Raw genomic sequence first — 12,822 nt, 5'->3', positions numbered from 1 at the left:
TGACATCACACCGTACACAAATGACCCTTATATAAGACCGGCATTATCTACCGACAGATTAGATGCAAGCAGGATCTCGACTCTGACACAACTCATCGGCTCATAAGCTGGTTCTCCCTCCATATATGGAGATAACCGACGAATCTCACTAAGTCTGACCTCACAAGCCCCATATTTGGTCACGAACAACATATAACTCCATATATAGAGACATAGCTGCTGACATCAGTATGACATCACACTGCTGACATCAGTATGACATCACACCGTACACAAATGACCCTGACGGCACACACCAAGCAGTGTGATGTCATACTGATGCGGAGATATGAGCAGGGCAAAGGTGTGACGTGTGACCGACCGACGGACGGACGGCCGGTGGAGGTTTTGATACTAAACTGCGACCTAACGGTCGCAATCAATCAGCAACATAGATCTTGAACACAGAATCAAAAACATAGATCTAGAACATAGAATCAAAAACACAGATCTAGAACACATAGAATCAAAAACATAGATCTAGAACACATAGAATCAAAAACATAGATCTAGAACACATAGAAGCAAGGTAATACATCAATACAATAAGCATGGTAATACATCAATAAATCTACATTAATACATCAAATGAAATATAGAAATATATATATATATATATATATATATATATATATATATAGAGAGAGAGAGAGAGAGAAATATCATAGATACCGGTCCGGTATATATAGAAATATCAATCTAGAGATAAATAACATAGGTAGACCGAGCACCTAATCATGTATTGTATGGTCGTTGGGGTAGGTGAGTGCTACGGTAAGAACTATGGGCTTAGGTGGTCGTTGGGGTAGGTGAGTGCTGCTACGGTAAGAACTATGGGCTTAGGTGGTCGTTGGGGTAGGTGAGTGCTACGGTAAGAACTATGGGCTTAGGTGGTCGTTGGGGTAGGTGAGTGCTGCTACGGTAAGAACTATGGGCTTAGGTGGTCGTTGGGGTAGGTGAGTGCTGCTACGGTAAGAACTATGGGCTTAGGTGGTCGTTGGGGTAGGTGAGTGCTACGGTAAGAACTATGGGCTTAGGTGGTCGTTGGGGTAGGTGAGTGCTGCTACGGTAAGAACTATGGGCTTAGGTGGTCGTTGGGGTAGGTGAGTGCTGCTACGGTAAGAACTATGGGCTTAGGTGGTCGTTGGGGTAGGTGAGTGCTGCTACGGTAAGAACTATGGGCTTAGGTGGTTGTTGGGGTAGGTGAGTGCTACGGTAAGAACTATGGGCTCAGGTGGTCGTTGGGGTAGGTGAGTGCTACGGTAATTGCTATCACTGTAGGTGGAGTCTGAAGAGGTGGGTCTTCAGGCCACGGCGGAAGCTAGGAATGAGTCTGTTGTTCCACAGTAAGTGCGACAGGGAGTTTATTCCACAGTTTGGGGAATAAAGTCTCCTTACGGTTTTCTGCCAGAAAAGGTGCCAAAATAACGTCCAAAATGGTAATTGAACAGTACCAAGGTAGCTCACTGTGTTAAGATGTACAGTAGGTCCACATCCCAAAGATCTCAGATTCACATCCGACAGTGAGTGTACGTTCTTTTTTTTTTACTCCCAGCACATGTCACGTTCGTGTTAGATTATGGTTAGGCTTAGTTTCTGTGAGGTTATGGTCAGGATTAAGGTTGGGTTTCGGCGTACAGAGTTAAAGGTTAGCAACTATGCATAACCCTTGCACAAGGAATAAGTTGGACGCAAGGAAGAACTGCCAGTCGCAGCAACTACAGGCCAATCACAGCAGGTCTTTGCTGAATTGTGGAGAAGAAAGGAATAATTCTAATGATACTTTAAACTAAATGAATGTATTTAATTAGTGATTAGCTTGTTAGCTACCTTTTATGAAGCCCACTTTCCTTTGATGAACTAATGTGTCACATAGTTTTAGGAGTGTATTTCATTAACTGAACTCCAGTTCATGGCTTAATGAATCATTCATCATTCATTCATTCATTCTGCTGGTTACATACAATTGTCAAGAACGGATGAAGCAATGCAAATATGAATATTAGTTTTGTAGATTTTTGTAAATTCTTGTACCATAATGGTATACAGCTATCATAATGTGTCATCTATGTCAGTCTAACAGAATACCCAGAAACCTTGTATGGTCTACATACAATTCTACATTTTCAAATAATGATTTGACTGGCGGGCGCTGCTTAGTAATTATAGACTTTATTGAGTATATTACCAGAACAGATACAAAACTAGAGATGAGATGGAGAAGAGAGGGACAGTATAGAAACATTGGGGGCTTTACAGAAGAATTAAAGTTCAGCTGGGTCACCACCCACCTGACAACCAGGCATACCTAATGAACTGATGGGTGTGGCCACATAAAAACACACTTTTAACTCTTTCTGTACACTTTTTTTGAAAAATTCTTCCTCCTAGTATAATCATAATACCTGATCATCATGTTTTAGGGGAGAAAAAAAATCATTGCACTGCATCTTTAAGCATTAGGTAGAAGCAACCACATCAACACATGTTCAGTACCACCTCAATATCAATAATAGTGTTTCGTTCAGAAATCAATGTGTATTGCAGTGATGACATTAATCCCAGACAAATCTTTACATATGACAAATAACCTTTGACTCTGTTGTTTTAGACGGAGAGTGAATAAGTTCTGCTGCTACTGTACATTGGCAGCAGTTCAAAGGTGTGCAGCTGGGTCAATATTGGTAATGAAAAGTGGCATTAGTGCATCTATTGGGATCGAAGAGGGGTGTGTGTGTGTGTGTGTGTGTGAGAGAGAGAGAGAGAGAGAGAGAGAGAGAGAGAGAGAGAGAGAGAGAGAGAGAGAGAGAGAGAGAGAGAGAGAGAGAGAGATTCTGTAGGAGAACACCTGTGTGTTCCTCTACAACAGGGTTCCCCAATTAGTTTTCCCCAAGAGCCGAATTATGTCTAGGGTACCAAGCCGAGGGCCACAACATTGCAGGGGCGACGGTGGCGTTCCCACTACTTCAGCGACAGTTTTCGTCGTTGTCGGGTGAAAATCTTGTATATGTCAAAACCGTTCGTTTTGAATTTATCATTTAAAACATTATTTAAACTAGTGAAAACAGCCGATCCGCGAGGCGTTGTGTGCTTGTAGATCTGCTGTTTTCACTACTTTTGTGCGACGGCCTTGTATGATTTGCGAAAGAACGTATAAATTTGGAGATACGAGATTTCCACCCAACAACAACGATATACTAGTGTTGTTGCTGCTCTTATACCACCATTATTACTGGGGTTGGTGTGGGCCAGACAGTAGCCCCCCACGGGCCGCAAATGGCCCGCGGGCCGCCTATTGGGGAACCCTGCTCTACAGTCTACAGCTATGTGGTGAAATCATTCCTTATATCAACATACAGTTGCACTGATTATAGCTTGAATACATCCACATTTACCTCTCCATAGAGGAGTGATAGAAATGATTATTGCTGTCGTGGTTCTGTTGGGCTATTTATGCTATTTGTTTAATATTGTTTAAGTTAAGAGGTTAAAGGTCTCATGACATACAACATTTTCTTTTCTTTTTTTCTGAATAATTAAGCTCAGGAAAGGGCTGTGATTTGCCAGTGGACTTATTATTATTACACTTATCTCTCTGTCTCCCCCTGCACCTGCTCTTTCCCGTCTAATAGATCCCAAAATGGCATACAAATTACCTTAAATAATATTTATCTGTGTCAAGGTATCAGAGCTGGGAACTGTTTCAGTTCTAAGATCCTATAAGATGATTCTAATATTCCACCTGAATATGAGAGTGGGTCACCTCCAGGAATACAATCTAATCACCTGACTGCTTCAGGAGCATTCCTCCTGCATTATTCATAGACTCAGCCATATATTACAGGCGTCCCATAACTGGAAGGTCACAGGTTCAATCCCAGCAAACAGCTCTATTGCAGATCATTTCCCAGGTTCTTTACTGGTTTACTCTTTCTTCTCCCTTTTTTTCTTTTTCTTTTGCTACTGTGAAGCACTTTGGAAACACAATGTAAATAGTTATACTTACGTACTGATTCATGTATCCCCTTCATTTGCCCTTGAGCAAGGACACACACACACACACACACACACACACACACACACACACACACACACACACACACACACACACACACACACACACACACACACACACACACACACAGCTGTGAGAATCAGCTAAATTTATGCGGTGTCAAATTTAAACGTGAGTCATGACGTTGACCCCTGACAAGGACATTTGGGACATCCATTCATCTCAGCAAAGTCAGCCAATCGCAGCCAGCTGCCGCTCTAATTGGACATATGCAAATCACATAGGCGGTACAGACTATGTTGAATAATGTGGCTTTAACTTACAGCCTAATGACATGAAAGGGATATACTGCATATACACTACAATACAGTATATGTAGCAGCGATTGTACCGACACCTGGTTACTAGTAATATGCTGAAGAGACAGACTTTTAAACATGGTTTTGGTTTGTTTCTTGGGACCAGTGGTGGAAACATCAGTGGGGACGGGGAAATCTCGCTCTTTCGAACGACCGTCATTTCGACAAAGGAGAGTCGGGAGGGTTAGCAACTCACCCCACGGAGGTTAGGTTTAGGATAAGGGTTAGAGTTGGGTGTCGAACAGATGACACGTAGTAACAGCGAAACGCTCCCAGTGGGGACATTGTATAAGAAACTCTCCTCACCTTTTAACATTGTAATACAGTATATACAGTACGTGTATATGTACAGCAGCCTAAAGTGTTTGTACAGTATAATGTATGTATGCATATATTTATATTAAACATGTTTACTGGCCCTTCAGGATGTTTGCAATTTTGTCATTGTTTATATTGTTTTGTTAATTGTTTATTATCATAATGTGTATTTTCTTTTCTCCAGGCGTTTGGATGGAGTTACATTTGACTGTGGCTGTGCTATTCGCTGGGTCCAGCTGTGGCAGCAGAGAGGAGAAGCGGGTCTCAACACACAACAACTGTACTGTAGGAATGGAGCGTCCAAGATCAGACTGCACAACATGTACATCAACCACTGTGGTAAGGCCTGTGCGTGTGTGTGTGTGTGTGTGTGTGTGTGTGTGTGTGTGTGTGTGTGCGTGTGTGCGTGCGTGCGTGTGTGCGTGCGTGCGTGCGTGCGTGCGTGCGTGCGTGCGTGCGTGCGTGCGTGCGTGCGTGCGTGCGTGCGTGCGTGCGTGCGTGCACGAATGGGTGGGTGGGTGGTTAGTAAATGAGACATGTTGTGTTACAGTACAGCAGTTTTCACTATTTGAAACTATCAGAATCCACATTATTGTCACAGGTTTACAGGTGTAAAATATTTTTTTTTATTGTTTCCAGAAAGAGAAAGGAAAGAAAGAAAGAAGGGGGAGGGGCGATTAGGGTTTATCTGGTTTACAATTCTCTGACAAATCATTGAGGGTGGCCCTCAATTACAACGCTACTGAGATTACACTATGGAAAATACCTAAGATCAATTGAAATGAGATCAACATAAGTAATAAACAGCCAATGCAAATCAACAAACGGAATGTAAGTTAAAACGGTAACAGATTGCGTATTTCTTTCATATTGCACAAGATTCCATGTGCACAAAAACTAAAAGCAGTCTTTACAAGATCAGACCTCGCACAATACCTGAAGAAACAACCAGTCACTAGAGTGAGTTAAAAATGAACCACGGTTCCAAGGCAACATACAGTATGATGCTTTACAGACACACAGACACCAATGGTAATTAGGTCTCTCAGCCAGAGAAGGCCAACCGACCTTGTCTTGGAGGATACAGTAGTGAGTACACCAGTAATAAACCGTAGAGCTGAGTGGTAAACAGTAAACTTTAAGTGTAGAGGCAGCAATGTATGCGTAAATCATATCCCCATAATCCAGAACTGATAGGAAAGTTGCTTCAACAAATCCTCTTCCTTTTCAGTGTATTGCCATTTCTCAACAAGGTTCTTGATGTGACATTTAAAAGTAAATTTGTCATCGAGCCAAATGCCGAGATACTTGTATTCGGTAACTCTTGTGATATTTGACCTGTTGATTAGAAGACAGATATTCAGATTACAGTAATCTAATCTGATTAAATACTGTGAACAATGGTTGGTTGAGGGGGTTCCAATTCCAAATGCCCTCTTATGGGTGTGTAACTCTGAGAGTGTATAAATGGAACCAAAGTGGTCCTGTAAGGGTCCATTTGGTTCCATTTGTACACTGAGTCCTTGAAACATTTTGTGGACCCGGAGATAAAACACTGAGATAAAAACAATGAAAACACTGGCAGAAGTGGTATGTGGTATGGCCTGGACCGGACCGCAAGGCCAGCGGGCGCCCTAAGAGAGCAGTGCCAAAAAGACTGTGTAAATTACATACAGCTATCATCTGTACTATCCAACATTCTCTTCAGTATTCATTTGTAGACATTGTAGATTGTGGATTAACCTCATTCCTGGGTTTGCTCACACTTAAATCATGGCAGTCAGCTAATGAATATTAATATCTAATAAGTAGCTACAACTGTCAGATGAGTGTAAAGTGGCACCCAAGAAAGAAGTACTTAAAATAAATGGTGTAGGCCTAACACTCTATGAATATTTTCTGTGTAAATATCAGTACAGCATGATATTATAATAAATATATTATTAATCTATTATAATAAAGGAGAGCACTGACTGAGGACATTCCTGTAGCCTAATTGGCCAGACAGCTGGCTGTTGATTAGTCACCTCTGCAGCTATAACACATTCTCCAATGCTTAAGAATTCTCTGGAATGTGAATAATACATTGCCGAGATGACTACTGCCACCTCCCAGCATTTGCATTTAATCCCAAATTCAATTATTTTATGTATATTTCCTCCACCATTTTTGAGCGGTGGTCACACCGTCTCCATAGCGTGGCCGTGTGTGTATGTGTATTGTCTGTATGTAGCCTCTGGTGTAGCCTGAGTACCCTGGGTGACCAGAGAGGTGCTGTTGAGTCTAGCCTGCCCTGAGCATCAACTGCAATACACACACACACACACACACACACACACACACACACACACACACAGTAGATGGACAGTTTATTACAATAAAAAAAAATCACACCCGTGTGAAGTGGAGCTGTGTGTGTGTGTGTGTGTGTGTGTGTGTGTGTGTGTGTGTGTGTGTGTGGATCATGTGTACCGATTTTTGTGACATTTGAAGAAAATATGTAGGAGAAGGAGCAAAAAGTGTGTTTTGGAGAAAATTCAAGATGGCGGAAAATCTATCATGGCGCAAATGGGCGTGGCCTATATGGGGAGATGCGTCATGACCCAAGGAATCCAGGGAAAAATATTTTTAATTTTCCGACCTACGGTTCAAGAGTTACAGGCCAAAACGTAAAGTGGGGTGTTATGGCGCCACCATGCGGCCAAATGACACAATTATTTTTTTATTTAATCCTTGAAATCATTATGAACCTCCTCTCCAAGTCTTGAAACTCTAGCCCCTATGGTTTGCGAGAGACAAATAATTGAATGTGAGTTTTTGCAATTCCCATTATAAGTCAATGGGGAAAATTAATTCACTAATAAATTAATATCAATTAAACTATAGAACCTTTCTCTTAGAAAAGTAATAGCCCACGATTCCCGAGTAAGCCGGTCGATTTGACATATGGCGCGAGTGTGTGGTGGCAAAACTGTGGGACTAGTGGCGTGCCGAAGTTTAGGAAGTTCAGGCTACATACACACAGACAGACAGACAGACACACACACAGACCCACACAGCCACGTATAGGGAGCCTGTGCTTCACACAGCTCCAAAAAGGCAAACCTAGAGACATGTAGTCCACGTGGGTTTATATTTTTGGGTTGTCATGTTGAGTGTTACAGCTCATTTGTCTGTCTACTGGAGACCTTCCCTCAGTGTTTGCAGTTGTAGATAAAGTAGATCGATTTTTAAACGTTATTGATCCTGAGTGGAATTTGTTGTTTCAGCAGCAGAACACACACACTAAACCAAAACAGGACAGGACAAAAAAAATATCACACCCAGTGTGAAGTGAGTGGTGCTATTTTTGAGTTAATTTCATTAACCCTGTAAGACCCAAAAATAGAAATACTTGAACAAACTTTTTTATACCTGTCAGATGGTGTTTGAGTATTTTGGAGAGGAAAATGAAATGTTTTTATTTTATTTATTTTTATGTTTTTGTAAGGTTTTATAGCCATACATCATAAATCATGCTCTAATTTACATATGGGGGATATTTTTCAAAATAATAACATATGTACATGTTCTAGACATTCTAATGATCTCCCAAAAAATTATTACAGGCATTTTACTTATGTTTTTGTGAGGAATAGCTTCAGTGAAAAAGGGAGATGTTGTTTGTCCAGACTCTGGACTCCAGAGATCAGCCTCTGTGGGGGGTATTCATATGCAAATATCGTGGCCAATGGCATTGTAATACTAAACAATAGGATCCAATGGTGATAAAATACAAATGTTGTCAAATTGCAACAGTGGGTCTTACAGGGTTTTTTAATCGTCCCGCAAAGCTGGGCCAATGTGGGATGGGGCGGACTATACGTACAAACAGACAAAGTCAGATGTAGGAGCGGTTTGCAACGCTCAATAAACACGACACAACAATGGCATAAGCCTCTTTAAAGAGAAAGAAATCACACCGGTTTGAAGTGAGCGGTGCTGCTGCTGCTGATGACAGACCCACATGATGTCACACGTATTTGGTATTTAATACAATGGAAAAACACTGATTTGTGACAACATCAGTTTTGATACCATGGAATAACACTTGGAAAAACACATGGACATAAACACAAAGTCACGTATTGGAGTGGCTTGCACCGCTCAAAGATATACATTTATTTTAATATACAAGACAATGAATGGGGAGACTTGCTGAAAGTCCTGATGGCCGCCAGCAGAGACGACCTGAAGTAGCACTCCTTGGAACTCTTACAACACTTTGTTACTCCCAAGTCATCACATACGCTTGGTCAAGACCCCTTGGCACCACTTTTAATGCACTGGATACCCCTAAATAAACACCGATTCAAGTAGCTTTTATTTGCCAATCACTCAAGCAGGTACAAGCATCCTAATGTTGGTACACAACATGTTCCGTAAGTGGACTTGTGCCCTCTGAGGTGGGAGCCAATGCCATCAGAGTTGCACTGTACACTGATAGGGTTGGAATCGGTATATGATCACTCTGTCATTGTGAACATGATATGAGAGAGCATGATATGGCGTGAAGGAGTGTCCTTTGTGTCACTTTTGGGTGTAGTTCAGCTATTTTTCCACACTATTTTGACTTGATCTATTCTATTTATATACTACATTGCCTCCGGTCAATGTAGTATAGGGTATAGGGTTAAGAAGTGGTTAATCTTGCGTTTGTCATACTCAACAGTGGAGTTGAAAGACATGACAAAAGGTGTGTGTGTGTGTGTGTGTGTGTGTGTGTGTGTGTGTGTGTGTGTGTGTGTGTGTGTGTGTGTGTGTGTGTGTGTGCGTGTGTGTGTGTGTGTGTGTGTGTGTGTGTGTGTGTGTGTGTGTGTGGGTGGGTGGGTGTGTGTGGGTGGGTGGGTGTGTGTGCGTGTGTAGACCTCCCAGAGATCAGTGTGAGCCATACCAACCTGACTGTCGTGGAGGGCGCCAATGTGACCGTGAGCTGTAATGGATCTGGAATCCCCCTGCCTGAGGTGGACTGGACCGTAGCAGGACTACACTCCATCAACACACACATGGTAACACGCGCACACAAGTACCCAGTACTACACTCTAACATACAGTAGATTCAATACCACTCACAGAATCAGAACCATCAGAATGATCTTCATTTTCACACCACAGGTTTACTGGTGTAAAGAAGTTATGTGAGGTTTTTGTGAGTAGAGAGATGATAGAACTAGGGTAGAGCAGAAGAGGTAAGAAAAGAACACATTGTTACAAATTCAGATAACAGTCAGTTTAGTCAGGAACACTCACGTCAAAGTAGATTTAACCAATTATTGCATAAATGCAATACAGTTAATATTGGTGTTAAAGGGCTCTGCGTTTGGAGTTCCCTGAATTTTGTGCATGCTTGCTAAGCAAAATCAGGGAACGCTAAGCATGACCCATCCAATAGCAGAATAGCAATTATACATTGACACATAACTTAAATCAACAGACGTAATCACAAGTATTTGATCTTTGCCAAACTGATCAAAGGTGGAACTGGGGTGGAGGAGAGTAAGAAAGCGAGCCATATTTAAAGGAGCCCTACTGAACGAGAGCTTTGATTAGAGTATGACAGTGTGACGTAATGACCAGCAGAAATAGCTGACTGACAGCTGACTACGGCTGTCAGTCAGCTAGACTAACGCGGAAGCCTTCATATAATTAAAGATATACAGATAGTGTGTGTAGTAGCAGGTACAGTATGGTACATAATTTAGAACAATTAGCATTGTATGCAGATATACATTACTTGGGGGCACGGTGGCGCAGGTCCTAGGTTCGATTCCCGCCGGGGGACGCTGTGGGTGCTGGGGGCGTGTTTCTCCCTCCGCGTCATCAGCGCCCACACCCTAGATGGGGTCGGCGATAGGGCCTTTCTGTGTGGAGTTTGCATGTTCTCCCCGTGTCTCCTAGGGTTGATACCCTCACAAAAACATGCAGTAATCCTGGTCTCAATAATGCCTCCCCCTGGCCAGCTGGGGTGCTTGATGGAGGGGAAAGGAACTGGTTGGAATAACGTGTTCCTTCCACGCGCTACGTCCATCCCAGGGAAATCCCCCCTGTCAGGTGAAAAGAAACAACTTGGACCACTCATGCATTGAAGGAAGCATGAGGTCAGTCTGTTGTCTCCCCAGGCGCGGCAGAGGGAGAGCAGAGCCCAGGATTACATAGGCAATTGGCACTGGGTGAAAATGGGTTGCAAAATCGTGGGATAAAATATATATAAAAAAAAAAAAGATATACATTACTTGCCGCCCTGAGGTGAGGTTAAAGAAAGTATAGCAGCAGGTACAGTGTTCAATAGATCAGTTCGTGCAGCAAGGATCTAACCACATATTCACAGAATCCACCTCAGGTATAGTATAGAAATACAACACAGACATGCAGACATAAAAAAAACATTCACACATATTTCATATGCTCATACTTTAAAAACTGAAAGATGTGCATGTTGGACTTGCTGTTTACTATCGCTCTCACTCTACCTCACTCTCTTTATTCCTTATCCCTTATATCTCTCTATCTCTGTCTCTCCTACTCTCTCTCCCTCTCTGTATGTCTCTTCCCCCTGTTCTCCTACTTCTTCTTTTCCCCTTCTTTAACCCCCCCCCCCCCCCCTCTCTCTCTCTCTCTCTCTCTCTCTCCAGTCTAATGTATACTGGCCCAACATTCACTCCATCAACCTGACACTGTTCAACATTAGTCGGGACGACAACGGTTTCCTGCTCACCTGTATGGCCGAGAACCTGGTGGGAATGAGCAACTCCTCCACACAGCTCAACGTACAGTGTAAGACCCTCTGCCTGTGTCTATAAGTCATGTCTATGTAATGAAATGATCCGACTCAATGCAAATATAGAGGTTACTGTAAAAGCAGTCCGTTCTCACCCCCACTGCTTCACCCCCCTGAAGCACTTCGGACTCGCTTTCGGCGTCATCCCGGGAGACGCGGATGGAGAGTCTTAGTGCGCATGCGCCGACACTTATTCACTCGAACATGTATCTACCGTCAGTGTGATCATGAGGCGGCCGCCCTACCGATTGAGCTAGCGAAACCTGGCTGACAAATCCACTTTTTTGTAACGCAACGTGGAGGTAACGTGTCCGACCACCTAAACTATGCCTAACCCAAACCCTAAACCTAACCTCAGTAAAACTATGCCTAACCCTAACCCAAACCCTAAACCTAACCTCAGTAAAACTATGCCTAAACCTAACCCAAACCCTAACCCTAAGCTCAGTAAAACTAACGCGCCTCCGTCGTGGATAGTGGCGTAATAGGGAACGTCAGGTGGCTGGTAAACCTTACACAGTGGTTTCGAATCCCACTTCAGGAATGACTTTTTTTTTGCTTTTTAGACCACTGGGCTTACCCAAAGCGTCCCCAACTTGAAGCAGTAGGCATACCCAAAGCGTCCTCTCTTGTGACACAGTAGGGTACTTGACAGGGCGTCAGGTGTCTGACTACTTGGGGGTGAGAATGTGTTGGTAAAAGATGTAAAACTGCAAGCTGTGCTCAAATCCATGATGCCAGGAGTGCATGGTGGTATCCCCAGGGAGGCACTTGCTACTGCATGCTGGGAAACATACTGTAAGCCCATACTTTTTACTGAAAACAAATAACAGAATGCCCCCACCCCATCCAGGATCTAGAAACAGAGAAAAGTGGGTTTGTCTGCAAGCTTTTGAATGGGAGCCAATGCAGATCTGTTTTGGGCCCAGACAGGAAGCACTTTTATTTTGGGCACTTCGGCACCTTTTTTCAACGTTAATTTTTATTAAATTGTATATGATAGTTAATTACTTGGGAAACTCTGGCCTGGCACTCAGAGACATCGGGAAAAACTCGGGAAACATGGGTCATGGCAATCAATGAGTTAATACATTGTCACGGTGGCTCAGTCTTTAACACTGTAGGCTCACAGCAAGGTCCTGGGGTCTTTCTGTGTGGAGTGTGCAGGTTCTCCCGGTGGGTTTCATCTGAGTGCAACACATATAGGGTTATGTATAGGCTATACTGTATAGTCCTGCCAATGCCCTTGAGCTGGTCTCCCACTCTGATAGTTA

At 42.9% G+C, this 12,822-nt stretch overlaps 1 protein-coding gene across 1 annotated transcript in view; it reads left to right on the top strand.

Moving 5' to 3' along the window:
* Window positions 1-12,822, top strand: part of ntrk3b (neurotrophic tyrosine kinase, receptor, type 3b) — a 263,519-nt gene that overhangs the window by 149,960 nt on the left and 100,737 nt on the right. Inside the window, exons 5-7 of the mRNA XM_080729839.1 lie at window positions 4,916-5,070; window positions 9,637-9,779; window positions 11,403-11,544. Coding sequence (XP_080585965.1) covers window positions 4,916-5,070; window positions 9,637-9,779; window positions 11,403-11,544 — 440 coding nt within the window. The remainder of the gene's footprint in view (window positions 1-4,915; window positions 5,071-9,636; window positions 9,780-11,402; window positions 11,545-12,822) is intronic.

Source organism: Nannobrachium achirus (genome assembly GCF_963921795.1).
Source record: "Nannobrachium achirus genome assembly, chromosome: 7".
NCBI classification, from domain to species: domain Eukaryota; kingdom Metazoa; phylum Chordata; class Actinopteri; order Myctophiformes; family Myctophidae; genus Nannobrachium; species Nannobrachium achirus.
Note: the sequence above shows the minus strand (reverse complement) of the source record. Positions and strands in the feature narration are given on the sequence as shown.